Raw genomic sequence first — 25,032 nt, 5'->3', positions numbered from 1 at the left:
TGCCCCAATTTAATGGTTAACCATGGAGCGGTGAGTAGTCTGGTCCTGTCTCAGAAGTCTTGGGTTCTGATGATGCCTTGCGCTCAGTCATAAGCGCTTGAGTGAGGATCGTGTGCCGGGCATTCTGTTGGATGGTGGAGCCATGAGGTGGCTTGTAAGGAGCGTCGGGTCCGGAGGGAGGGCTGCAGAAGTCACAAGACTGCCTCACCAGGTGGTTTGGTGCAGCAGAGATTCCGGAATGGAGGCTGGGGAGCTAGGTTGGGGGCAGCTTGCTGTACGGTGTTATGAGCCAAGGGAGTTTAGATTTTATTCTAAGCCATTAGGGAGCTCTATACGGGGGAAGGCAGATTTGCGCTTTTGGAAGATCACTCATGTTGGATAGAATATGAGGATGTTGATGGGATCGATCCCAGTTGTCCTACTCTAGTACTGCTAAGGGCTCTCCTTAGAGAGTGTTTGTTAGTTTGAAAACAAGATACAGGACTTTACTCATATTTTAAAAAAAGGAACTAATTAATTAATTAAACATCCTTATTGGAGTATAATTGCTTTACAATGTGTTAGTTCCTGCTGTATAACAAAGTGACTCAGCTAAACGTATACAAATATCCCCATGTCCCCTCCCTCCCTACACTCATCTTGATAAATTTGAAAATGCTTCTCTGACCTTCCCCTCTCTCTGCACCTCTTCCCCCCTTTTTCTGCAGTCATTTGCACACTTGTTTATCTAATAAGTACAAAGTCCTGTCAGCAAGCACTGCTGAAGGGCATGCACAGAAACGGCCTGTTCTCCCCTTGGGTCCTCCCAAGGTCCCCTCACCACTCGCCTACCGTCTACCCACCCATCCGCCTGCGCTTCTGCATTTGCTCTGTAAACATTGAGGGGTACACACTTACCTTCATGTGTCCCCCTCAACGCAGAAGTCTCTGTGCTAGGTCATGGAATATTCTGAGGGGAAGATGTTTGTGTTAGTTCATTCTGGCTGCTGTAACAAAATGCCTCAGACTGAGTAGCTTATAAACCACAGAAATTTATTTCTTATAATTCTAAAGGCTGGAAGTCTGAGATCAGGGTGCCAGCTTGGTCAGGTGAGGACTCTCTTCTGGGTCACAGTCTTCTCTTTGTGTCCTCACATGGGAGGAGGAGGCAAGGAAGCTGTCTTGGGGCCCCTTGACTAGGGCACTAATCCCATCGGTAAGGGCTCCACTTTGATGACCTAATCACTTCCCAAAGGACACACCTAATACCATCACCTTGGGGGTCAGATTTCAACATAAGAGTTTTGTGGGGAACACATTCAGACCATAGCTAGACTGGGCATTTTGGAATCAATAGAGATTCCTTCTGGCCAGCCTCTCCTTGTTTGTGCCTTATTACCTCCAGGATAATTGTGAGGTTTTCTCAGATTCTGATGGTAGCTGATGATCTTTGTTTACTTTATAGAGAAGGTTAAATGTGTCTGTCATGAGCATCTTCACTTACCTTAATTTTAGTTTTTAGTATGACATACCCAAATTTTTAATTCAATTTAGGGAAGGAAGAGTAGAAGGGAAAATTTAAGCTTTATGATGTGCTGGAGCTTGTCAAATATGAGTCTCAATATTTGACCTCTAGATGCTCACATAATCCTCAGTCTTGTGAGGTGGGCCTTGTTATCTTTTTTTTTGTTGAGAAGTAAAATCATGGTTATGCTAAACCCTTGAGATTTTACTCTTTTTTTTTTTTGTTTTTTTATAGAAGTATAGTTGATGGCACTGTTACCTTTACGTATTAGTTAACAAGTACTTAGATATCAGTCAACACATATTTGAGCACCTGCTCTGTGTAGGCCCTGGGAAGATGAGACTCAGAAAAGTTAAATGACTTGACCAAGGCCACACAGCTTGTATGGGGCAGAGCTGTGGTATAATCTCAGATGAGTCTGACTTCAAAGCCAGTGTTCTTTCTGCTGCTGCCCTCTGTGAGCATGTGCTCCTCCTGACCCAGTGTTAGGTGTGAGGGGTGGGGAGATGGAGAGGGCAGGATCCTTCCCTTGAGGAGCCCTCTGCAGGGTCACGCAGCCCAGACACAAGAGAGCATTGTGCGTTTTGGCTCTTGAGGGATGAAGCTTTCACGGGTGGTCCTGTCTCCTGCATCTTTACTCAGCGGATGTCCAGTGCTTGGGAGCAAGGCTGTGCTGGGGCTGGAGGTGCAGAGAATAAGGCAGTTCATCACAGTGCAGTGTGTGGAGTGTTGTAACAGGGATATTTGAAGTACGAGGCATCAGAGGACTGAGTGACTAACCATCGGGAAGGTCCTCACAGAAGAGGTGTCATTTGAGTTCTGTTGATGGCCAAGGCAGAAAAAAGGACTTTCAGGCAACAGGAACAACGTATGTCCAAAAAGTGTCAGGAAATGCTGGTGTGACGCTTGGGGCACTGCTTTTTCCTGGGGCCCTCCTTTCCCCCTTCTCCAGCGTTTTCCTCATTCCCAGAACACCTGGGTGTATGGAGAAAGGTGGGAGGTGATGCTGGAAGGAAGGTTGGGGGCCAGCCTGGGGAGGAAGGCTTCCGGGGTCACACTCAGGAGTCTGGGATGTATCCTGCAGGCAGATGCAGAGCCAATGAAGGGTTTTAAGCAGAGGTGTGACGTTGCCAGATTGTAGAACTCCTTGTGGCACCTGTAGAGAAAGGATGGAGGGAGGGAGCAGGCTGGGAGCCCCTGAAATTGTTAACAGTGGCTGACAGTGCTGAGGGCTGGCATGACATCTCCACTGATGTCTCATTTGCCCAGTGCTTCATATAGGAAATCACCTTTCATAATGTGTCATTTTTCTTCCAGGTTGATTCCAAAGATAGTTCTCGTAACCCCATGGATTCTGAATTTGCAGCTGAAGCTGAGGTTCAAAATGACATAATTGAGGAACCAAACAAGGTCCAGAAAAGGCAGAGGGATAGACTTCGAGACCAAGGCTCTACCATGATCTACCTAAAGGCCATCCAGGGCATCCTGGGAAAGTCGATGCCAAAAAGGAAGGGAGAGGCTGCCATGAAGGCAAAACCCAACACGGCAGAGCGCGCCAGCCACGGAGAGGGGCCAGCCAGGAGTGTCACCACGTGTGCTCCTCAGAAAGAGAAAAAGTCTGCCCCAGAGGTCAGAGCGGAGGAGGAGAAGGCTGTGCCGGAGAAGAGCAGCTTCTGGGACAGGAGAGTGGTGATAGACCCTCAGGAGAAACCCAGCGAGGAGCCCCTGGGTGGCCGAAGGACGGTCATTGACAAGCGCTGTCCAGTCCTGGAGTTTTTGGATGACTCTGACTCGCACGTAAACGGCCAGAAAGTGAGTCAAGCTCATGCCAAGCGTGGGGTTTTGAGTTCTGTTAAATGTATTTGGTCTTTTTAGTTTGATCCTGAGTGTTTCTCATTCAACACTGTACTTGACTTACCCAGGGCTCCAGGGAGCAAATTGTTGGTTCTCTAACATAGCTTTCAGAGTTATTAAGAAACCTCAATTCAGTGCTGTTTTTGTTTTAGGATTTATATGTTTGTTAAGACATAGATTTGCCTGTGTAACAAAGGCCAAAATAACAGTGGCTTAGAGAAAACAGAAGTTTGCTTTAAGGAGGATGGCTCCACAGTGTGGGGGACTGGGGTGTCTTCTGCTCGATTCTCTGCTGCCCCTCAGCAGTTTCTATCTTGCGGTCTGAGCTACTGTGACCAGGCTCAGCACATTACGTTGACATTCCAGCCGGGAGGAACAGGAGAAGAGCATAGTACATTACCTCCCTTTTAAGAGTTGGGCTCAGAAGCGGTCCCCATTCTATCTGCTCATATCTGTTGACAAGAATCTAGAAACCTGGCCAACACCTGCAAGAGAGTCTGGAAGATTCCAGACTAATTTCCATCTGGGAAGCTTTACATTCAGATAAACTTTTCTTGCTGTAGAGGAAGGAGAGAGTGATACTGAATGATATTGGAGGGAAACTAACGGTTATTAACACTGCTTATAATTCGGAGGAGAAAAGCACTCCTCTGTTGTACGCATCTCTGCCCATCCTTCACTACCGCTGCTTGGAGGTAGCCCCTTTCGTCTCTTTTAACTCTCGCTTCTAGTACTTACCTCCATATTTCTAAGTAATTTTTCATTGTTTATTTTTTGAAAATGTAGACACCTGTGGACTTCCTACTCAGGAAATGAGAATTTAGTTCTCTACACTTCGACAGTACCCACGCCTGTAAATGTATCCTCTCTCCCTTCCTGCAGCTCCCTGTATCATAATACCATTTTTAGCCAAATCTATTTGATTTATTATCGCCATATTCATAGCTGAGTTACTTAGTGTACTCTGATTACATTTCCTTTCTTACAAAAGTTGATTTTCCTTGGAGTTCACCTTACCTTGTTTTTTCCTTTAGGTTCTCTGTTCCTGTGACTATGACTATTTCGTCTCCAAATTGCTAGTACCGTAAAATTGTTCTCAATGTTGTCAAAATAAGTAATCTCTTCTTCACCTTTTTTTCCCCAAGGTATAGCCCTTTTAATTGTTTCCTTAAGATTCCTTTTTTCCTCTGTCTCTTTTCATCTCTGCTTTCTTTATGAATAATTAAGGAGAGTGTATATAATGATAATATATACTCTTAAAATTTTTGACATACTTAATATCTAAGAACACTGGCTTAGTCTTCTGAGTATTCCTTTTTTAGAACATCCGGTTCTTGTTTTGAGGTTAAATCCCTTCTCTTGTGTCTCTGAGAATATGAATAAAGGTTTGTTTTGAAGTTTTCTTTCTGCACTCCTGAGTTTCCTTCTGATTTTTTTTTCCTAAATATTTTGGTTTCCATCTTTTGTGATAGGACTTTCCTCAGATGTTTTGGGTATCTGTTCATATTTTTAAAATGAAGCTTTAAAAAGCCAATTGGAAGTTCTCAGTGCCTGGAACGGCTTGCTAACTGCTGCCTTGAGCATAGGTGATAACCTGTGGACTCCCAGTTGGGTCTGTAGCTTTATCCTCAGGGGCTGCTAGGGGTCCCTGGGACAAATCTTCCAGTGCTCTGACCAGGAGCACACCTCTGGCTGCTAGTGTTTTAGGGGTCAGATTGAGGGAGGTGCCTGGGTTCTCACTGTCCAGCGTGTGGTGGTCTCTTACCCTCCGCTATGTGTCTGTTGTCCCTGATTACTCCACAGTCTCCGTGGTTTAAGTTTTCCAAGTGTGAACCTTATCTTTTGCTGGGTGGGGAAGGGGCAGACCCATCTGTACAGGATGGGAGCAGGGATCTGGGGATCTAGCTTCACAAGTTCTCTTAGTTTCATTTCCAGCTTCACCTTCATTTTGAGAGGTCTGGTACCTCCAATTCCTTAGTCTTCTGGGGTCCTGTAGTGTGATTCAGCATGTTTCTGGGTTTTTCTCATTGCGGGCCTAGGTTTTGGCCATCTGCGATCTGCTTATCCAGTAACTGTTCATTTTTCTGCTTTCTAGCATCAAATTTTTATTTAATTTGCTTTGCTGTTTATTCTGTATGCTTTCTCTTTGTAGGTTTATGCTTTTTCAAGTCCATTTCCTGTAATTTTAAGGGTTTATGGGCGGGGAGGACAAAACCCACATGTGCTGTATTTAATTGGAAATTCCAAGAACAGTAGGTTTTGTAACTACTTTTCCCACCAAATATACAATGTTTGTGTTTCCTGTCTAACATAGATCATTGTTTGGCTGCCTGGAATTTCCATGGTATGGATGAACTTTCCAAACTTATATACCCAAACTTCTGTTTGTCAAACTGGACATTTAGATTATCTGTTGGGTATCTATTTGGGGCAGCATGATACGGTAGGTCAACAGATGAGTGTTGGGATCAGACATCTGGGTTCAAATCCTGGCTCTGTCCCCCTAAACTGCAGTCTTGAGAAAGTCACTTAACCTCTTGGAGCCCCAGTTTCTTCCTCTGTATAAAAGGTATGGTTCTTTAAATGTTATCACAGACTCATACAGGGATCAGCAAACTCTGTAAGGGGCCAGATAGTAAATATTTTAGGCTTTTTGAGCTTTTAAGGCCTCTGTTGCAACTATTAAACTGTGCTGTAGTAGTATGAAAGCAGCCATAGATAATATTTAAGTGAATGGGCCTGACTATATTCCAGTAAAACTTTATTTACACCAACAGGCAGTGCATTGGATTTGGCTTGTGGGTCACAGCTTGCTGAACCCCGAATTAATTCATGAAAATCCTTTGCTCAGTGCCTCGAGTATAGTAGACTCTCAATAAATGTAGATTTAAATTTTACCATATGGGCTTGAACCTTAGGCAGTCTTGAGTATAGGTAATCTCCGGTTTTCCCAAAAAGGAAATCCGAAAACATTTTCCTGGCCAACTTGACTATCTAAAGCCTTTCAGGGTCTTAGATGACGTCATCATAAGTCTGTTTATCATATATATTTCTAGGTGGATGTGCATTTTTGAAGTCACTTTTTTCCCCACTCTGCCATTTTTCCTCCAGCCTCACATTTCATTAAATAATTTTGTTAAACCTTTTCACATGTTTCTCTGACATGGTCTTTGTTGTCACTGGAGTTACTTTTTGTGTTATGTAATATGATTTCCTGAACTTCCCTGATGATAAGAATGAAAGAATCTGACTCAGGAGGTCTGAGATGGGACTGGGGAATTGGTATTTTTTAACAGATACTCTCGGATGATAGAGAAGTTTGTGAAGCAGTCAGAGGACATCTCTACTCTTCCATCTGAGTTGGAATTTTAACTGTTATTATTTCTATTTAAACTTCTTATTATGGGATATTTAAAACATTTATGAAAATTACCCCCATACCCATCACTCATCTTCAATAAGTATTAACTCACTGCCAGTCTTGTTTTATCTCTGTATCCCTTTTCTCTCCACAAATTATTTTGAAGCAAATCCCACCTACCGTATCATTTCATCCATAAATATTTCAGTGTGTATCTCTAAAATTAGATACAGGATCTTTAGGGAAAAAAACAGGCATAACTACAGTTCTGAGCTCTCCCTCTGCCCTATCTCTCCTCCAATCCTTTTTTTTTTTTTGGCCGCACCATGCGGGATTTGGGATCTTAGTTCCCTGACCAGGGATCTAACCCATGCCCCCTGCAGTGGAAGCATGGAGTCTTAACCACTGGACCACCAGGGAAGTCCCTCCCCACAGTCCTTAATAGCATCAACTATCCAGTCAGTGATTAAATTTCCCTGTCTCATGATTGTTTCAGTTTTTTTGAAACAGGATGTAAGAGTCATGTGTGTCAATTTCTAAATGTGTTAAATCTCGTAGTCTCTGTAGATTCCTCCTCCTCTCCCCTCCCCAACCTGGCGTTGTTATTTATTTGTTGTTAAAATAAATGAAAGGTGTCATTTGAGTTGCAGAATTTCCTGCACATGAGATCTTACTGATGCAGTGTAGCACTTTTTGAATCTGTATTGGTCTGCCTGTGGAAATTCTATCCCACCTTGCAAGTAGCTGTTCCCATTGCATTCAGTTTGTGTTGTTCAGTTTTTGGAGGTATATTTTTGGGAGCCCAACAGTGTAACTATGTCTAATTATGTTTTAGGTTACTTTTTTAGGAAATATATTTACATTGTTTAAAAATAAAAATGTTTTTAGTGAAAAATAGCTTTCTAGCTGGCCCTGTGTTGCCCTACTCCTTCACCTGGATACCACTTTATACATAAGTGTTTTTCCAGTGTAATTTTATGCATAACCACTTACCATACTGCTTTTTAAAAAGTTGTCTTTTAAAAAAGTAAAAACAATCTTGAAAAGCTTTGTTGAAAATGATGTCCAACACAGAACTGTGAGGTCATACCCGCAGGAATAATTATTAACTCTGTTACCTTTTTTTGCTTCCCATCTCCCCATCTTTTTAAAAGAATGAGCTTAGAGAACCTCTTTAAACATCTCAAATTAGCTTGATTGAGATTTGTTTGGGGTCATTTTTCTTTTTCAAATAGAAGAGTACATCTTGTAATAGAAGAGACTTTGTGGGGACTTGAATATAAAACAGACCCCTCAGAAAAGGGAGCATCATTTTGGGGAGAAACCCTTACCTTCCATGTGGGCATTTTTTGTAATTTTAATCAGATTAACTTTTGTTTTTGAAAAAAAGGGTGAGTTATATTTTGAAGAGCTAGATTGCAAACATGTTAATTATGTGTTAGTGTATGCGATAGACATTTTATTTGTTCACGTGTGCTCACATGTGAACACGTCAGGCACTTGGTGCTGGCACCTGTGTGTGACTTCTCTAGCATGTGGTCGTGGGTACTCAGACATCATGTGGTGGTTGGCCTCTCCCAGAGGAGCAAGCAGAGAGAACCAGGGGAAATAGCAAGGCTGCTCTGACGTAGCCCTGGAAGCTGCAGTGTCCCTTTTGGTTTCATCAGTTACAATACAAGTTAGCCCAGGTTCAAGGAGAGGGGTCACAAACGCCATCTTACAGTGGAGAGTAATATCAAAGAATTTGCAAACACATCTTGAAACTGCTACAACTGTGTGGTTGTGCATTTTGAATGTGTGAGAGACCTGTTGTTAAGGATGAGATGCTGGGTGCTTCTTTTCTTTAAAACCCCCAATACACTGTGTGTTCTAGAGAGCAGTTTTTCCCAAGAGGGGTCTTCAGAAAGGGAATGTAGGCACAGCTTCCCTTTCAGAGATGGCATATGAGACCATGGGCACAAGTTTATTCCCTGAAGCTGACAGGACTGTTCCTAGTTGTAAGCTGGCTCGCTTTCTGGGAATAATAAGGAAGACAGGTGACAGAGTGAGCAAAGGAGCCAATGCAAAGCCATCATCACGGCCAGAAAAGCAGCCAGGACTTCTGTTCTGGAGGTGACTGAGCACAGGAGGCTGTCTTCACATAGGAAGAAGGCTAACCTGTTTCTTTTCTTTTCTGCAGCCTAAAGACCGGGAGGTGGTGATGGAGCGCACCTCTTCAGGAAGTGACTGGTCCGACGTGGACGAGATTTCCACAGTCAGATTCTCTCAGGAGGAGCCCATATCCCTGAAACCCTCAGCGGTTCCAGAGCCTTCTCCCTTCCCCACGGATTACGTCATGTACCCGGCTCACTTGTACAGCAGTCCCTGGTGTGATTACGCCAGCTATTGGACCAGCGGTCCCAAGACCCCCGGCTACCACTCCGTGGGCAGTGGCGGCAGCGACACGGTGCAGGTGGAGAGGAGCGGCCAGGGCTCTTCCCCCCACTCAACGGTGAGCCCCCAGCACAACTCCAGAGAGCCCCAGGCCGCTGAGGAAGGCAGATCCCGCAAGTCGCGTTCATCTCGTTTCTCCAGAAGCTCGGAAGAAGAAGAGGTGAAGGAGAAAAGAACATTCCGGGAGGACATGCCACCACGTCCGTGTGGAGGACCCGCATCTAGCTCCCTGCCCAGGAGCCGTCGGGAGCCCAGGTTGGAGGGTTTCATCGACACCCATTGTCACTTGGACATGCTCTATTCCAAGCTGTCGTTCAAAGGGAGCTTCACAAAGTTCAGGAAAATTTACAGCAGCTCCTTCCCTAAGGAGTTTCAGGGCTGCATCTCCGACTTCTGCGATCCTCGCACACTGACAGATGGCCTCTGGGAGGATCTGTTGAAAGAGGATCTGGTGTGGGGGGCCTTTGGCTGTCACCCCCATTTTGCACGTTACTACAATGAGAGTCAAGAAAGAAATCTTCTGCAGGCCTTAAGGCACCCCAAGGCCGTGGCATTTGGGGAGATGGGCTTGGATTACTCTCACAAGTGCACCACGCCTGTCCCGGAGCAGCACAAGGTAATGTCGTCCTTAGTTTGCTGACAATCTATTATTTATTTAGTTCCTCTTTTAGTTGTTGAAACACAAGGGTTGCTCTGCTTTTGGAACTAAAGAGTTTAGAGTCTCTAAAAATGTGATTGCTCTTAGCCAGACCCTGTAGATGTCATTGGTCAAATGCTTCACAAACTGTTTCTTACCTTTCAGCTTCATTAAGCAAGAGGAGGGGCTTAGGTGCTGAGTGACTTTTACAGCTAATGATACAGATGTCAAAACTTCTGTCCCTTCTTGGGAAGCAACACGTTTTGTTTGTTTAATTAAACAATATATTTTTATTCTAATTTTAAAGTTAGTGTGCCCATTTCAGAATATTTGAAAAATACACAAATGTGTAAAGAAGATCATTTCCCATTCCATCAGAGACAGTGACCATTACCATCATAAGACTTTTCCCTCCCAGCGGGCTGCATTTACTCTTGTGCTTCACCTGGCTTCCCAGGGAGGACAGATGCTCCAACCCAGGCACAGTTCCTGTCCCCTAACAGTTCTTCTTAACGTTTTTGAAATTCAGATGTGTTTTGAACTTCTATTTTTTTTTTTTTTTTTTTTTGCTGTTTGCGGGCCTCTCACTGTTGTGGCCTCTCCCGTTGTGGACCGCAGGCTCAGCGGCCATGGCTCACGGGTCTAGCCGCTCCGCGGCATGTGGGATCCTCGCGGACCGGGGTACGAACCCGCGTCCCCTCCATGGGCAGGCGGACCCTCGACCACTGCGCCAACCAGGGAAGCCCGAAATTCATATTTTTAATGTTGCTGTCCCTTGGAGAATTGCAAGGGACAATTGGTGGTATGTCTTACAAGCACCTGTCATGGAATCAAGGAAATGTGTGTTGTATGCGTGTGCTTTTTAAAAATGAATTTAGGAAAGTTAAAAAGAGAAAGTTACAGATTTGAATGTTTTTTCCACTGTAAAAATGTTCCTGCTTCATTGAACGTGCTTTGAAAAATAGGCTTTTTAACAGCTATGTTGTATTCCATCCCAAGGCTATAATAGTTTGAGTACTCAATAGTTTGAGTATAATAGTTTGAGTACTTGCGTACTCAAGGCTATAATAGTTTGAGTATTCAATAGTTTGAGTATAATAGTGTTGAGTACTCAAAGAAGAATTTTTTAGAAGCAAAAATTAAATGTTGGAATCAGAATCCCTTTCAACCTCTTGCCTCTGGAGGAGTTCAAGGAGGGTTGATGTGTTGGGGAGGGATACCGCTGGCTGTAAGTACTGGAACTAGCTCATCTTTAAAGTCCTTGGCAAGCATTCTATGCTGTTGGTTCCAAGGGTCACTTTGCTTTAGTTGAAAACACTGGTTAAAAATGAGTTATATCAGAACTGGTATTGGTGCAGTGCCACTATTTTGAGAAGAGGCAGTGTAAGTGTTGGACTTGAAAATGTCATTCTCAAGTGAATACCACCTGACTCAAATTACCAAAAGCGTCTTCTTATTTGATGTTAAAAATTCAAACACAAATGATATTGCACAATTGAAAAAACTACTCGTGAAATCATAAAGTTTAAGTTAAGGTAATTTCTTTATAATGAATTAGTATTTTTGTTCTTTTTTTCTAAACCTGAACTTAGAAAGAATAAGAATAAGGAAAGAATAAGAGGAAAGAATAAGTTCTAGCTCTACTTTTTTCTTTAAAATTATTAGCAACTGGTATATTTTACTACTGAAGACTTTTAAAGTAGCTAGAGTTTAAAAAAAAAAATAGTATATCTGTAGATATTCACCTAGAAGGAGATCTGATTTTGGTTAAGTAAAGAAAGCAAGCTGCAGGAAATATGTATAGTACTTATTCTTTCCACAAATACTTGAGCACCTTCTGAGAGTCAGGCATTTTACAGACGTATACATGGCAACTTTTTGCATAGGAAAAGGTGTGCAAGGTGATGGATTACCTCTTGGGAGTGGGAGTGGAGGCGGGGGCAGTGAAGGGGAGGACACTTGTAGTGGTGCTCTTGAGCCCAGCCCTGCAGCCCCACGTGAGCATTGCCTAGTGGTGGCTGTGTGGACAGCCTGGGTTCAGATTTGCATTGTGGTGCTACGGTTTACCAGCTGCAAGTTACTTGACCTCATTTGGAGCCTCAGTTTCTTTGACTGCATGATGGGCTAACAGCAGTACCTATCTTAGGGTGCTTGTGAGGCTTACATGTTACAATACACCTAAATAATAATACTACCTAGTAAACACTCGGTAAGTGTTAGCTTTTATTATGCATTATAGAGTTTAAAAGTAAAGAAAATTGAAGAAGACAGTGGGGGTTGTGCAGTGGACCGGCTGTTCTGGGGGTAACAGACATCCAGAGTGGCCCTAACCCACAGGTGTTGCCACTCTGTCTCCTCCCAGGTGTTTGAGAGGCAGCTGCAGCTGGCCGTGTCTCTCAGGAAACCCTTGGTGATCCATTGCAGAGAAGCTGATGACGATCTGCTGAAAATCATGAAAAAATTTGTGCCTCCGGACTACAAGGTTCACAGGTGAGAGTCGAGGACTTCAGTGGGCAGATGAAGTGAACATGTTTCTCTGTCTAGGACGTTCGTGGGAAAACAAATTCAGTGAGGAGTGGATTGATGATGTTACGTCTTTACATAGAATCTTTTCTCAAGATTAACTATCAGGTTGACCCATGTGAAATTTCTGATATTTGACCATTTTTTAACCTAAAAAACGGCAACTTCATATGGTTTGAGCTAATACCCTAAATCACTGTGACCCCCATTGCATGAAGCAGGCTGTAGTGGAGGCTCGGTTCGCAGAACTGAGAGCTGTTGGTCTTGGGAGAGGCTGCTGTGGGTCCAGTGACTGAGCACACAGAGAACATTCCAGGGCACCTGAAAAGAAATTTTCTCTCCTACTTCGAATTTGAAAGCTCATCCCTCCCCACTTCCCCCACCCGCAGTTAAAGTCCAAGATGTATTTTCTCTAAATGGTATCTAGGGGTTCTCCAGTTTGGTAAACTCACCAGCCTGCCCTGGTGTGTCTGTCCTGGGCATGGGCTTGGCTTGGGGGGCCCTGGGGAGCAGTGGGAGACAGTCAGCTGGCGGCTCTGCAGAGGGCGTGGGGCTGAGGTGGGCACAGGGTGCCCTGGGAACCAGAGGAGAGGCCCTTAGCTGCGTCTGGCTACAAAGAGGTCAGGAGGTGATGCCCACTGGCACTTTCATGATGGGTAAGATGGGTTAACTGGAAAAAACAGGGAGTCTAGAACGCGAGCCAGGTGGTGCCAGGTGGCCGAAGGGGTCAGGTTGTTAGGCCTCTAGAGCATTGCCTTCCAGGCGCCCAGGCAGAGAGAGTGATGCCTCTGAGTGGAGCCGCCACCAGAGACGAGATGAGGCACAGTCACCCAGCCCTTCTGGACTAACGTGTGCTGTACTAAGAACATGAACAGACACAAGGTTAAGAGAAGAAAATTCACCTGTAGGCCACTCCCCAGTGTTTTTAGTTTTTGTTTCCTTCTGGTTCATTTGATTACATGGACGTAGTTTTTACCTAGTTGTCATCCAGATGGGCTGCAGTTTTTAATTCTGCTCCTGACTCTGTTGGCTGTGAGTCCTTCCCTTGGATGCAGTCTTTGCATTTCTGAGAACTTACCCACCAAAAATAACTTAAAAGAGGTGAAATGTCCAGAGGGAGTTGGGAGCTTCTGCAGAGGGGATTATGAGAACCCTGATCTGGAATTCTCTTCCTTGCAGGCATTGCTTCACCGGGAGCTACCCAGTCATTGAGCCCCTGTTGAAGTACTTTCCCAACATGTCCGTGGGCTTCACAGCGGTCCTGACGTACTCCTCTGCCTGGGAGGCCCGTGACTCTCTGAAACAGATCCCGCTGGAGAGGATCATCGTGGAAACTGATGCTCCCTATTTCCTGCCTCGACAGGTAAGGGTGTCTTCAAGCCGAGTTGAGGCACTGAGGAGAGAGGGTGGGAGGTGTGCAGTCCCCCTTGCAAGGTTGGCAGGAACAGAGCCACAGTACCTTTCTAGGTCCCACCCTTGGCTGTGTAGATGTCTCCTCTCTGTTGCTTTGCAGAACCAAAGTCTAGGGGGCTGAGAAGCTGAAGGGTAACCACTCTCTTCCAGGCAGTGCAAAGCCCTACCCTGTAGAGGGTAGTCCAAGGAAGCATGGGACCCTGCTCACCCAGAGCCCCCCTGACTGGGACTCTCCCTGCACCTGCAGGTAAAGGGGTCTCTACACAGCTCCAAAGAGGCCCTGCTGGGGAAGGGCCGGGGAGGGAGTTGTGCGTGACAACTCTGCACAGAAGGCACAACGATATCCAGAATGCTTGGTGTCTTCCAGGTTCCCAAGAGCCTTTGCCAGTACGCCCACCCAGGCCTGGCCTTGCACACGGTTCGAGAGATTGCCAGGGTCAAAGACCTGCCACTCGCCCGCACCTTGGCCACCCTGCGTGAGAACACCTGCCGCCTCTACAGTCTTTAAGCAGAGAGGGTGCCGTCAGGAGTCTCCCAGAAAAGGTGATAAAAATCACATTACATAGTTTTTAAAAACCAGGACAAAAATGACTTTGGCTATATTTTTTAAATGTAGAGCATGTAGACATAGGGTGAGCAATGAACCTGGTCTGTCTTGAGTGAACTCAGGTGTAACCTTCATCCTTTTCTCTTCCCCACCCTCCAGGATGACCAGCGGCCTGACAGGAGAAAGGCCGTGTGAGCTCTGCCTGTGTGTCCCTGCTCGAGGATGTTTGAGAGCCCGCTGGGATGGAGGACACCCGGACAGGACGTTTCCTGAGACCTCGTCGGAGGCTTCCGCTTCAGGCTGGTTGGGGGTGGGGCCGGCGTGCGGGGGGCTGGCGAGGGGTTCGGGCTGGCCTCCCGGCTGCAGTGCTCCAGGGCAGCCTGGGAAGAAGAGGAGGCTGATGTGAGGGCACAGCGAGCTTGCCCGCCCAGTGCCTGCCTCCGCAGCTTGTGGTGCGAGCAGTCTGTGAATAAAGTCACACTGCTCCTCAGCTAAGTGCACGTAGGCATGTAGCTTGGTTCCTGGTTCTCCACTGTCAACACGAACCCCCAGTGGGAGATCTCCTCTGGGGGACATTTGCCAGAGACCTGTGTTAGAGGCTGATGCTCCTGCGGCCAGAGAAGGCAGCCCCTCCCTTCCCTGCGTGACTCTTCAGTCTGGCTCTCACTGTTGCTGCGTCAGCTCTGAGTTGGCCCTGGTGGAAGGACCTTGGCTGCTGGTCTCACTGGTTCCACTGCCATCAGTATGGAGGGGCCAAAGGGGTGCTCATGGTCCAGGGAAAGTCCTGGCCGAGGAACATCTGGACAGACTGGGGGACTTGAGGAGGAGGAAGCCTGCTTGAGGAAGACGACCCCGAGGAAGGTGATCCCACTTACCGAGGTCCCCAGGGCTGCAGCTCAGTTGTGTTAAACTGACAGGGTCTAGTCTGCAGCAGATGCTGTCTGCTAGTCTGCTGTCAGGGGGTTCCAGCTGCCCTGTGCTCCACTCTGCCCCCTTCTCCTGGAGCACTGGACCAAAAATACTTCTGTTTCATCTCATGTAACAGCCCCTTGTGTGCCCCATCCAGGTCGAGAGGTAAACCAATTTAATTTTCCAAAGCTCTGCTGGCACTGCCCAGCCCTGTTCTATTGCCTATGCAGAACAAGAGGCCTGGTGTCCATGGATCTCCCGTTCCCTGTCCTGGGGCTCTCCCTTGCCTTGGCCTCTGATGCGTCCTTTCTCCGTGGTGAAAGTGAGAGCCACTCCTTGGACTTTGAACAGCCAGGTCATCTCAAGTTCTGAGCTGTGCTCTGCTCCCTGCTGGTGCCTTGTAAAGGTGTGTTCATTACAGGCCCTGGAAGGTTATGACGGTCAAGAGTTAAGAGTGAGGATGCTCTGCATTTGGGACAGAAGGATCCTTTATTCCAACCTTCCTCAGTGCGACAGGCCACTCTGAGTCCCTTGTCTGTTTCTTGGAGGCCAATAGCTGAAATCGTAAGATCCAGTGCTTATGTTGGATGCCTCTAGGTGTTTGTGGAAGGTGCTTTTGAACCTCGTAACCTGCAAGGGAATGGACTTTGCATTTCATATGTGGTATTTCCCTCTTGCCCCGGTACCCAAGTTGCTGGCCTGGGAAGTAGGCCTTAATTCAGTGTCGACCTTCCGTGGATCAGCTGTGTGTCATCTGTGCCGCAGATTTGGCAAATCCGGGGCCTTGTTCTCCTGCTTGGAAGATTTGGAGGACTAAGGATTTCACAGTGCTTTGTTGTCACCCAATGAACTGTCCCTTATCCATCTCTTTCACAGCAAGGCCTGTACATCACAACTGCCTCCGAAGGAAACCAACCGGGCCTGTGTTCAAGGACTAAGAGTGATAACTCAGTGGATGTCTCTGAGCCATTGCAGTCTCCCTGCCAAAGTAAAGCACAAGGTGCTATATACTTTTATCTCCAGGATTTAGGATTATCATTTCTGTTACACAGTGAAACATTACCTGTGTGGGAGTGAAAGCTGGTTGGCATTGTTTTTGGATGGCTGACTTGATTGTTTTTGCTGTGTTGCCGGAATGCCTCTGTATCTCTGCCCCCTCGCTCCCTTTGACCATCTCTTTCTGAAAATAAAGTGATGGATCTTCAGCCAACTCCCATGGTCTCCATGTTCGTTTATATTTCTCAGAGTGTTAACGATGGTTTAGTTGTTGACTAGCTTTGTAACCTAAGAATCCAAAGGTCTGGAGACTTTCAAAAATGTACTTGTGCCTCAGCAAAATTCAACTGGAAAGGGCTTCCCTGGTGGCGCAGTGGTTAAGAATCCGCCTGCCAATGCAGGAGACACGGGTTTGAACCCTGGTCTGGGAAGATCCCACATGCCACAGAGCAACTAAGCCCGTGCACCACAACTACTGAAGCCTTTGCTCTAGAGCCTGCAAGCCACAACTGCTGAGCCCGTGTGCCACAACTACTGAAGCCCGTGCACCTAGAGCCCTGCTCTGCAACAAGAGAAGCCACCACAATGAGAAGCCTGTGCACCGCAACGAAGAGTAGCCCCCGCTCGCTGCAACTAGAGAAAGCCTGTGCGCAGCAACGAAGACCCAGTGTGGCCAAAAATAAATTAAAAAAAAAAAAAGATTTGCTAAAAAGAATTAAAATTCAACTGAAAAGAAGAATCCGTGGTACCTTCTTAAAAGTTCTGCCTTTGAGCATTAACTCTCATTTTACTGCCTGGAAACACCCAGATACACTGCTGCTTCTTAGCAGTGAAAAATACATAGACACCTTCTTTGTTCCAGAGCAACGCAGTAGGAGGAAGAAAAATTGAGTACACGAGGGTGTTGTTGATGACTCGGTTGTACTGTGGGCTTTGGACTGTGAACTCTGATGCTGCTGGGTAAACTTTGGAGGAAATTCTGTTTCACTGCTTGCAGTCAGTCTTCCAGTTTTGTCCTAAGGTATCCTTGAACACAAGTAAGTGCTCAAGCCCAAAGTAAACCCGTCAAAAGGGAGGCTCTGTTCCAAGAATGGTAAAGAAATTTGGAATCTGTTGATGCCTCATGTCAGATGCACAGTCGTTGGTTTGCGTATTTCCAGCACATTACTCACTGTCTCAGCTCTGTCCCAGCTGGACATATGGCAGCTATGTCCACTGGACACAGTGATAGTCTCTTTGTGGCTGGAAATCTGCTCTTGGCTTTTCTGGTGTTTTACATCTCTCTGTATTAAGTTTGGGACCAATAGTAATCATTTACCGCGAACACTTTCATTTTTGCCTCAGGCATTTCTGTAAGATCAGAGCAAAGGGCCACTGAAGTGTACGGTGCTTGAATAAAGTGTCCAGGATGGCAGCAGAACTGTCAGTCAGTGGCCAGGCAGCCCTGTGCTCCCTGAAAATGCTCATTTGTCAACAATGTTTGGAAGTGGATTCAGACTAAAGGAAGGTAGCCAAGCGTGGATCTCTATTCTTCTGTCTGTACACCGTCGTAAGAGAATTTCTTACCCCTCTGTAAGTGTGTAAGATGTTAAACACGGGCTTCCCTGGTGGCACAGTGGTTAAGAATCCGCCTGCCAATGCAGGGGACATGGGTTTGATCCCTGGCCTGGGAAGATACCACATGCCACGGAGCAACTAAGCCCGCGCTCCACAACTAATCAGCCTGCGAGCCACAACTATGGAGCCTGAGTGCCACAACTGCTGAAGCCTGTGTGCCTAGAGCCCGTGCTCTGCAACAAGAGAAGCCACGACAATGAGAAGCCCTCGCACAGCAACGAAGAGTAGACCCCGCTCGCCACAACTAGAGAAAGCCCACGCACAGCAACGAAGACCCAACACAGCCAAAAATTAAAACATAAATTAATTAAACAAAAGTTAAATACATGAGCTGTTATACTAATGTACTGGGTATATTATAAAATAAAGTTTTTTATAAGGAGGGTTTTTTATTTCTGCAGCAAATATCTTGCTCAGCCCAGGGGTATATACAGCTGCTTCAGAGAACCGGAAGTTAGTGGTGTCGGGAAGTGACACGTGCAGGAACAGGTCCGAGAAGGCCGATGTGGGACCAGGTTTGAAATGCTACGTTTTCTCAAGTGTGTTGCCTGTTTCCTGTGATCACTTTTATTTCTGCTGGTTGTTGACTTGAAATTGTCCTCAGCCCACTCCAAGTTGACCCCGTGTATTATGAAAGAAAATGAAAAACAGAAACAGAAGGAATCCCTAGGACCCCAAGCAGCAGGGCAAGAGGGTGACATTGGTAGAGAAGCAGCCGAACGTGGGGGAGTGGGGGCCTGAGCCCACAGCTCTGGGTGAGTCGGAAACGTGTTTGATATGTAACCTTGGGAAGTCACTAAATTCCTCTGAACTTCAGTTTTCCCCCTCTGAAGTGTGTCTGTTGTGAAAATTCACTGAAATTACATTAAGTTCATGTAAGAAGTATTTAGAACAGTACTGGTGCACAGCAAGAATGCTGTAAATGGTGGCTATCAGGATAATTGAATGTCTCCTATGTGCAGGTGTCCTGGTGGGACATACCGTGTTCAATCTTGATAGTGACCTGGGGAGGTGGGTGTTTTACATGGGAGGAGCCTGAGAAGTTCAGTGTCGTGGGCTGGACCAGACAGCAGGTGTTCAGATTCAGGTCTGAGCCTGAAGCCCTCAGCTTTCCACCCCACCATGCTGCCTGGGGCAGGTGAGAGAGCCCGACCAGAGTGGGCGCTTAACCTCTGTTTCTGGAGTGAATGACCTAGGCAAGTGGGAGAGAAGGCTTGTGTGTCCCTTGAGAAAGGAGTAAGGCCTTGTCTTTGTGGGCGAGCATCAGGTGACCAGCATTCCCCCCAGGGCCCGGCCCCCATCCTCCCCGGAGCCCCGTCTGGCTGCTTCTCCAGCAGGTTGGGAGCTGGTTTCTTGGGCCCTTTGACCATGTTTGAGTCTTGGTGCCTCCGCTGGGTGTTGAGAAGAGGGCGGTGGGCCTGGCTAGTGATGATCAGGGTTGCACCCCTACTAAGCTTTAGAGCTGGGACGTGCCTCAGCTCCAGGCGCGCGTGTGGGTCTCTGCATCAGAGCGAGTGGCTGGCTCATGGAGGCGGACTTCTGCTTCCTCTCTCCCTCCACCCAAGTAGTTCACCTGCTCTCCAATACCTTAGATTCCTCTAGTGGGGATAATCCTTTCAAAATGTGATTACCACTTAGAGGCAGATGCTCTCAGAAGGAAGGGCTTGGTGAGCTACGTCACTGCGCGGCCAGTGTGTGGTTCCCTGAGAGATGGAAGAGTGTGTGTGTGTGTGTTGTGTGCCCAATGCATGGGCATGGAGTTGACAGCAGAGCTGGGGCTTAGAGAGTTGGGCGGGGAGATAAGTGAAAGAGGGAACAGGACAGCTTTTTCATGCGCTCTCAGCTTTGTTGAGGGCACCCTGGCCAAGTCTGCATTTTCCTAAGTTATGTAAGAGTCCACACCCGCTCTAAGCCAGGTGGGCCGACCTGGCTCTGCTGCCTGAATAGGACCCCGTGGCCTCTAAGCCACTTTATATATGCGCCTGGGGGTCTTGTTAAAATGCAGATCCTGACCTACTAGGGCGGGGGCGGGGCCTGAGACTCTGCATTTCTAAGAGGGTCTCTGATCATGTGACATTCCGTGGACCATGTGTGGCTCCTCACACATGGTGTGAGGCATGGTGGTGGAGTTTCGGGGTGCCCACTTAGTGTGATCAGTGGTTAGTGCTGTAGGGCTGTGCCTTGAGTGCCAGATGGCCAGAATTTCACTCGAGAAGATACTTGGCTCCTAGAGGGAGCCCTTTGTTACAGAGGTTTCTCCAGAATATGGATGTTACCCCAGCTTTGCAGAGGGGCATCCTGCGTGTTTCCGATGGGTGCGCACCTGTCGGGATGGGCGGTGCTCCTCCCCTCGTGACGCATCCATCGTCAATAGCTCTCAAGTCAGTTCACGTGTTTATACCAAAGAGCAAGTGACTGATAAGTGACATTCCTCCCAGGAAGACTGGGTCTTCACTGGAATTCAGTTGTGGAACTTAAGGACCAAGGCTCACTTCAGGTGTGAGCTGGAGTTGGAAGTGGTTTTGGACATCAACCTGGTGTTCCAAATCAGTGAAGGAACCAAGGTAATGGCCAGCCTTGGCCACGTGAGGTGGCGTCTGCTGTGCCAGGTCTTTTCAGTGGACGAGGAGGAAGGAGGAGGAGTTAGGTCAGCCGTGTCCAGCAGTGGCTCTAGCCATTGTTAGCGGCCCACTCAATCTAACTTCAAACTCAGGCTCTCACATTCTCAGCATCCTTTTCTGCCCATGGATGTCAGTGCAACGGCTATTGGCTCTGATAGTGTCACCTGAAGTTTTCCTGTCCACACAGGCCTTGCTGGTTGTTAATAAGCTTTCTGTGCAGCTTTGCATCGGGAAGCTCTGATACTTAAAGGAACTTTGTCTTCTCCTTTTTCTCCTCTGTCTCGCCCCTCCTTCCCCCTTTCTGTCCACCTTCTCTCCCCCACCTCCATTCCCCCAGTAGCCTTATCTGCTTGTAGAAATGGGTCTAATTTGGTTTTCTAAGCATTGACACCTCGTTGCTACATGTTCTTCTTTTCTCTTCCCTTTAACCATAGACCAAGAATGGGGCAGGGGGTGTTTTTCAGTGAAATGTGAAATTTTCTTCTTTCCTGAAATAAACATTTTGAACCTTCACCATCCAGTTTGAGCATTTATTCACCTCCTAGACTGTTACCCCTCAGAGCTGGGGGTGGTCTCGGAAGCGTTCTGGAAGCCAGGTGAATGCTTCTGAGGGTGGGAAAACGGAGAGGTGGCTGGACTCAGGGCCGGTCACTTGTGGGCTGGGGTTTCTGAAAAGCAAGAGGTCAAGTCAAAGTGCTGTGTCTGGGACTTCCTTGGGGGTCCAGCGGTTAAGACTCCGTGCTTCCACTGCGGGGGGCACGGGTTCGATCCCTGCTTAGGGAACTAAGATCCCGCATACCATGCAGTACAGCCAAAAAAAAAACCACCAAAAAAATAGTGCTGTGTCCGCCATTCTGCCAGTGCCGTCAAAGTTGGCTTTTCTTCCACAAGGTGACGGAGGTGGTGTGTTGTAATGGGGGGAGCGCTGGCCTCAGAATATGGACCGTGTGATTTGGGCACATCCTCTAAAAGCTGGGGGCCCTGGAACCAATCCCCCGCAGGTACTGAGGGATGACTGTGTTTGGGAAAGAGGAATTAGGAGCTCTTTTGAGAGGCAGGGATGGGGAAGAAAACTTCTGTTTTGTCACCCATAGGCGGACTCACATTGGGACTCCGAGGAAACTGGAGAAAGGACTTACCGCTGGCGTCTTCCCAAAGGACGTCCTGAAGAAACTTCCCCAGGGTCTGGCCGTGCTGGTGGGACTGAGCCCCTGACAGCTTGATCCCAACGTCAAAGGGGGCGCTGAACTAGGAGGACCCAGGAATTGTCAGAGGTCACACCCTCCCGTGCGTGCCCCGCCCCCCCCCCCCCCCCCGCCCCATCCCAGTGGAGGCCCTGGGCTCTCAGGAGAGGGAGAGAGGGGGCCTGGGGTCCAGCAGGCACCACTGAGGGGACAGCTCAGCCAGGTTACCCTCCTGCCCAGGCCTAGTCTTACCATCCGCACCATCTTTAGGAGGCTTACCTTGTACCCTCTTTCCTTACCTCTGAGAAGGTTACTGATAAAAGCTGTGAAGTCCCCTAGATCAAGGTTCCCTGCTCCTTGCAGCTTAGGAAGACATAAGGTTGAATGGCCAGTGGTAGAGCTTCAGGCCCTGGCAGGGTGATCTGGGGAGCAGGGTTCTCCCTGGTGTACACAGCACTAGCCTGGGGGATGGTCTCTGCCCCCCACCTTCCTCCCTTCCCAGGTGGTCTTCCTCTCATTTGCACAGGCCTCTCCTTGTTCTGTGGGAAGTTGGACAGGAAGCTGACCTTTCCCTAGAACGATGCTCTGAGCCAAGTTTGTTCTTCCTTCTGTGCCTCCGTCTCATTCCTTCTACAGGGAGAGCACCCCATTTCCCCTGCTTTCTTGGCAGCCTATGAGATGATTTACTGGAGCTCAGTTTTGGGTGAATAGGGAGGAGCTCTGTTTTCGGCCACATCATCGTTTCTCACCTGGGGAGCGGAGACTATCTAGCTCCGTTCATCCAGTAACTGCCTGGGAGCCTGGCCCTGTTGGTCACTGAGATTCTGGATGAGTTGACGCAGGGATCTTGGGTCTGAAAGGGAGCCCTCGGTCCTTGGTCCTCCTGCCTCCTTGCCCTCCAGACAGGACACGTCAGTCACATTTTTCAGATGAAGGAGCTGAGGCCGCGACTTGCCTGGGGCCACAGAGGGAGGTGGAGGCAAGGGCCAGACTGCAGGCCCGAGTCCACCAGCTCTGGAGCCTCTTTGAGCCCCAGAGCCCCTGCCCTGCCCTGCGTGCAGCCCTTGCCCTGGTCAGGCCCAGGCTGAGCCCCTTTCCCTCTGGGCAGGAGCCACTGTTGCTCCCATTTCACAGATGAGCAGAGATGCTCAGAGATGTTATTAAAACAACAGATACCTGTTGGTCCCCTTTTTAAAATTTACCTCCACCTCTTGTCTCCACCGTGAAGGTGGAGCAAGTGGAGATGATATGAGTGATTTTGGGGGAACTGAGGCCCCTCTGTTCCCTCCCTTCAGTAAATGCTCATTTCGCCTCCACCCCTGTGGCTCATGCGGGTGGTTGGATGACCCCAGCGGACTTTGCAGCACCACGAGCACCAAGCTGGGGACCTGCTGGGCTGGTTTGCACCCTGGAACCGGCGACGGGCAACTGACGGGAGGCGCAGCAGCTGTTGGATAGGGGTGCGGCTTTGAGCGACTTGAAAAGGTGCCTTAGTGTCTCATGTGATCAGTGGGGGATGGGTGGAACTTGGCCTCAAAAGCTTCCAGCTCTGAAACTTGACTGATTTCAGGAAAACTTTTGGAGGGGCTGTAGGGGCCTGGGATGAGTGAGGTGGGACCCCGGCCCTGGAGGGGTTCGGTGGGCACAGCCAGAGCTCTGCGACCTGTGTCACAGGCCTCCCACCTGCCTCTGGCGTCTCACCACCTCCGACATTTCAGACTCCTGGTTCTAGCGGAGGCAGGGCCTGCCGTTTGCTCTGTGGAAACTGGAAACGTCCAGCCGTGAGTCATCAGCCACTGGAACCTCTTCCCCGCCTGGGCTAACTTAGGGCGTCTCTGGCCCCACTGGACCTGGCAGTCTCACCGGGAAAGTTCCCTGGTTTTAGTCTAAGGATTTGCAGGCTGATGAGTGGGAACGTGGCGGGTGGGGTCCCACACGTGGTGGAGGAGGCGCCTGGCGAGGGTCAGAGGGCGAGGGTTGGGGATTTGACCCCTGAGGGGAGGAGAGGCTGGGGGTAGGTGGAGGGAGGCCAAGGCAGGGCAGAGGAGACTTCCTGGGCCACCTGCTCGCTCTCTGCCAGACCGGTGATGGGGACACAGGGCTTGGGGACTGGAGTCCCCCAGACTGTGGGTCCCACTTCTTCCCCATGCAGGGCTGTGGGCCCTCAGCCCAGTGAGCTCCCCCGGCTGAACCTCGGTTCCTCATCTCTAAATGAGGGCGCAGAAACCAGCCCCACTGACTTCACAGGTGGTTGTCGAGGTTAAGTGCGAAGCAGGAGGCTAAAGCAGCCGGAGAGTGAGACCGCAGTTACTAGCAGTAGTTACTAGGCACCACCCGGGGATTCTGGTTTCCCTGCGTGCGGGGATCTGTCCTCACCTAAACTCCTGTCAGAACCATTCCCCGGACCGCGGCTGCCCGGCAGGGGTAACTATAAAACGCCTTCACGCCTTCTCTCTCCTAGTCCTCCGTTTCTCTCTAAATGGCTCCCCTGCCCTGTGAACTATTCATCAAAGCTCAAGCAAGCCTGATGAGCCCCATCCTCGTCTACAGGTGGGGTTTGGTGAGAGCTGGGCTCACCGCTCACTGTCCAGGCCGCCGCCTGGTAAGATTGGGTAAGGTAAGGTCCGAGGGGCCCCTGAGTCGATCAGAAAGTTTTCTGCAGGAAACGCCTCCAGTCTGTGACCAGCTCTTCCTTCCTGAGTGTCTATTTGCTGGCTCCCCTCTGAGATCACCTGGCATCTGCTGGCGCCCCTTCTCCGCTCTGCTTGAGGCTCATCCTAATACAGCAAAGTTGCTTAGATGTTTGCCTGTTGATCGGCAAAGCCCATCTCAACAGAGCCCAGTGGTGCAGAGTCCACTGTTTTTGTGCTGTTTAATGTTCCTTGAGTGGCTGGTAAGTGAGTCCCTGTGGATGGCTGCCTCTCCACGCCCTCCCCCGCCCCATCCCCTCCACTGCTGAAAGCATAAAGCTGCAGAGGGACCCACCTGGATTTCCAGCTCGTCCCCTGCGCCTTCCGCCTGACTTCTGACGTCTGCGTCAAGCCAGCCTTCCAGGGCCCGGGGCTTCGGTTTGGCTGACGGCTTCTTGGATTCCTTTCTCTGCTGGAAAGAGGAGGTGTTCTCCTTAGGGCCCTAAGCCCCCCTGTCCTTCCAGAAGCAGAGTGAGGTGTGGGCCCACGGTCAGACCCAGAGTCCTCCTTTGTGCTCTGGGAGAAGAAGGCTGAAGCGCAGAGAGGGTGAGCCACTGCCCAACTCACGCAGCTCACGGCAGGGCTGCAGTGAGATTCCCCAGTCAGAGCGCAGGCCTCGTGGGGGGACGTCTCACCTGCACTTTCTGGTGTTCGGGGCTCAGGAAGCTGGAGCCCGCCATGGCCAAGTCCACCCAGAGCACACTGAAGAGCAGCAGGCTGCAGACGGCCCCTGGGGAGGGCAT

At 48.6% G+C, this 25,032-nt stretch overlaps 2 protein-coding genes across 3 annotated transcripts in view; one reads left to right on the top strand and one right to left on the bottom strand.

Moving 5' to 3' along the window:
- TATDN2 (TatD DNase domain containing 2) overlaps window positions 1-14,569 on the top strand; it is a 17,630-nt gene extending 3,061 nt beyond the window's left edge. The window contains exons 3-8 of one of the 2 annotated variants that reach the window (XR_014326483.1): window positions 2,822-3,316; window positions 8,899-9,768; window positions 12,152-12,279; window positions 13,492-13,675; window positions 13,876-13,972; window positions 14,093-14,162. Coding sequence is in view for 1 of the 2 variants with exons in the window: in XM_082847134.1 (XP_082703260.1) it covers window positions 2,822-3,316; window positions 8,899-9,768; window positions 12,152-12,279; window positions 13,492-13,675; window positions 14,093-14,233 (1,818 nt within the window). In the remaining variant the exon portion in view is untranslated. Of the gene's footprint in view, window positions 1-2,821; window positions 3,317-8,898; window positions 9,769-12,151; window positions 12,280-13,491; window positions 13,676-13,875; window positions 13,973-14,092; window positions 14,269-14,431 lie in introns of those variants that run through there. The other variant, XM_082847134.1, reaches the window with a different exon arrangement.
- GHRL (ghrelin and obestatin prepropeptide) lies at window positions 14,249-25,032 on the bottom strand (the record flags this gene model as incomplete). Its single annotated transcript, XM_082847447.1, has 5 exons — window positions 14,249-14,256; window positions 14,425-14,565; window positions 21,504-21,663; window positions 24,585-24,701; window positions 24,925-25,032. 5 exons carry the CDS (start codon window positions 25,030-25,032, stop codon window positions 14,249-14,251), a joined length of 534 nt encoding a protein of 177 aa, XP_082703573.1.

The sequence above is a fragment of the Leucopleurus acutus genome (genome assembly GCF_964270905.1).
Source record: "Leucopleurus acutus genome assembly, chromosome: 10".
Lineage (NCBI taxonomy): Eukaryota > Metazoa > Chordata > Mammalia > Artiodactyla > Delphinidae > Leucopleurus > Leucopleurus acutus.
The sequence above is the reverse complement of the archived record's forward strand: the minus strand, read 5'-3'. Positions and strand labels throughout refer to the sequence as shown.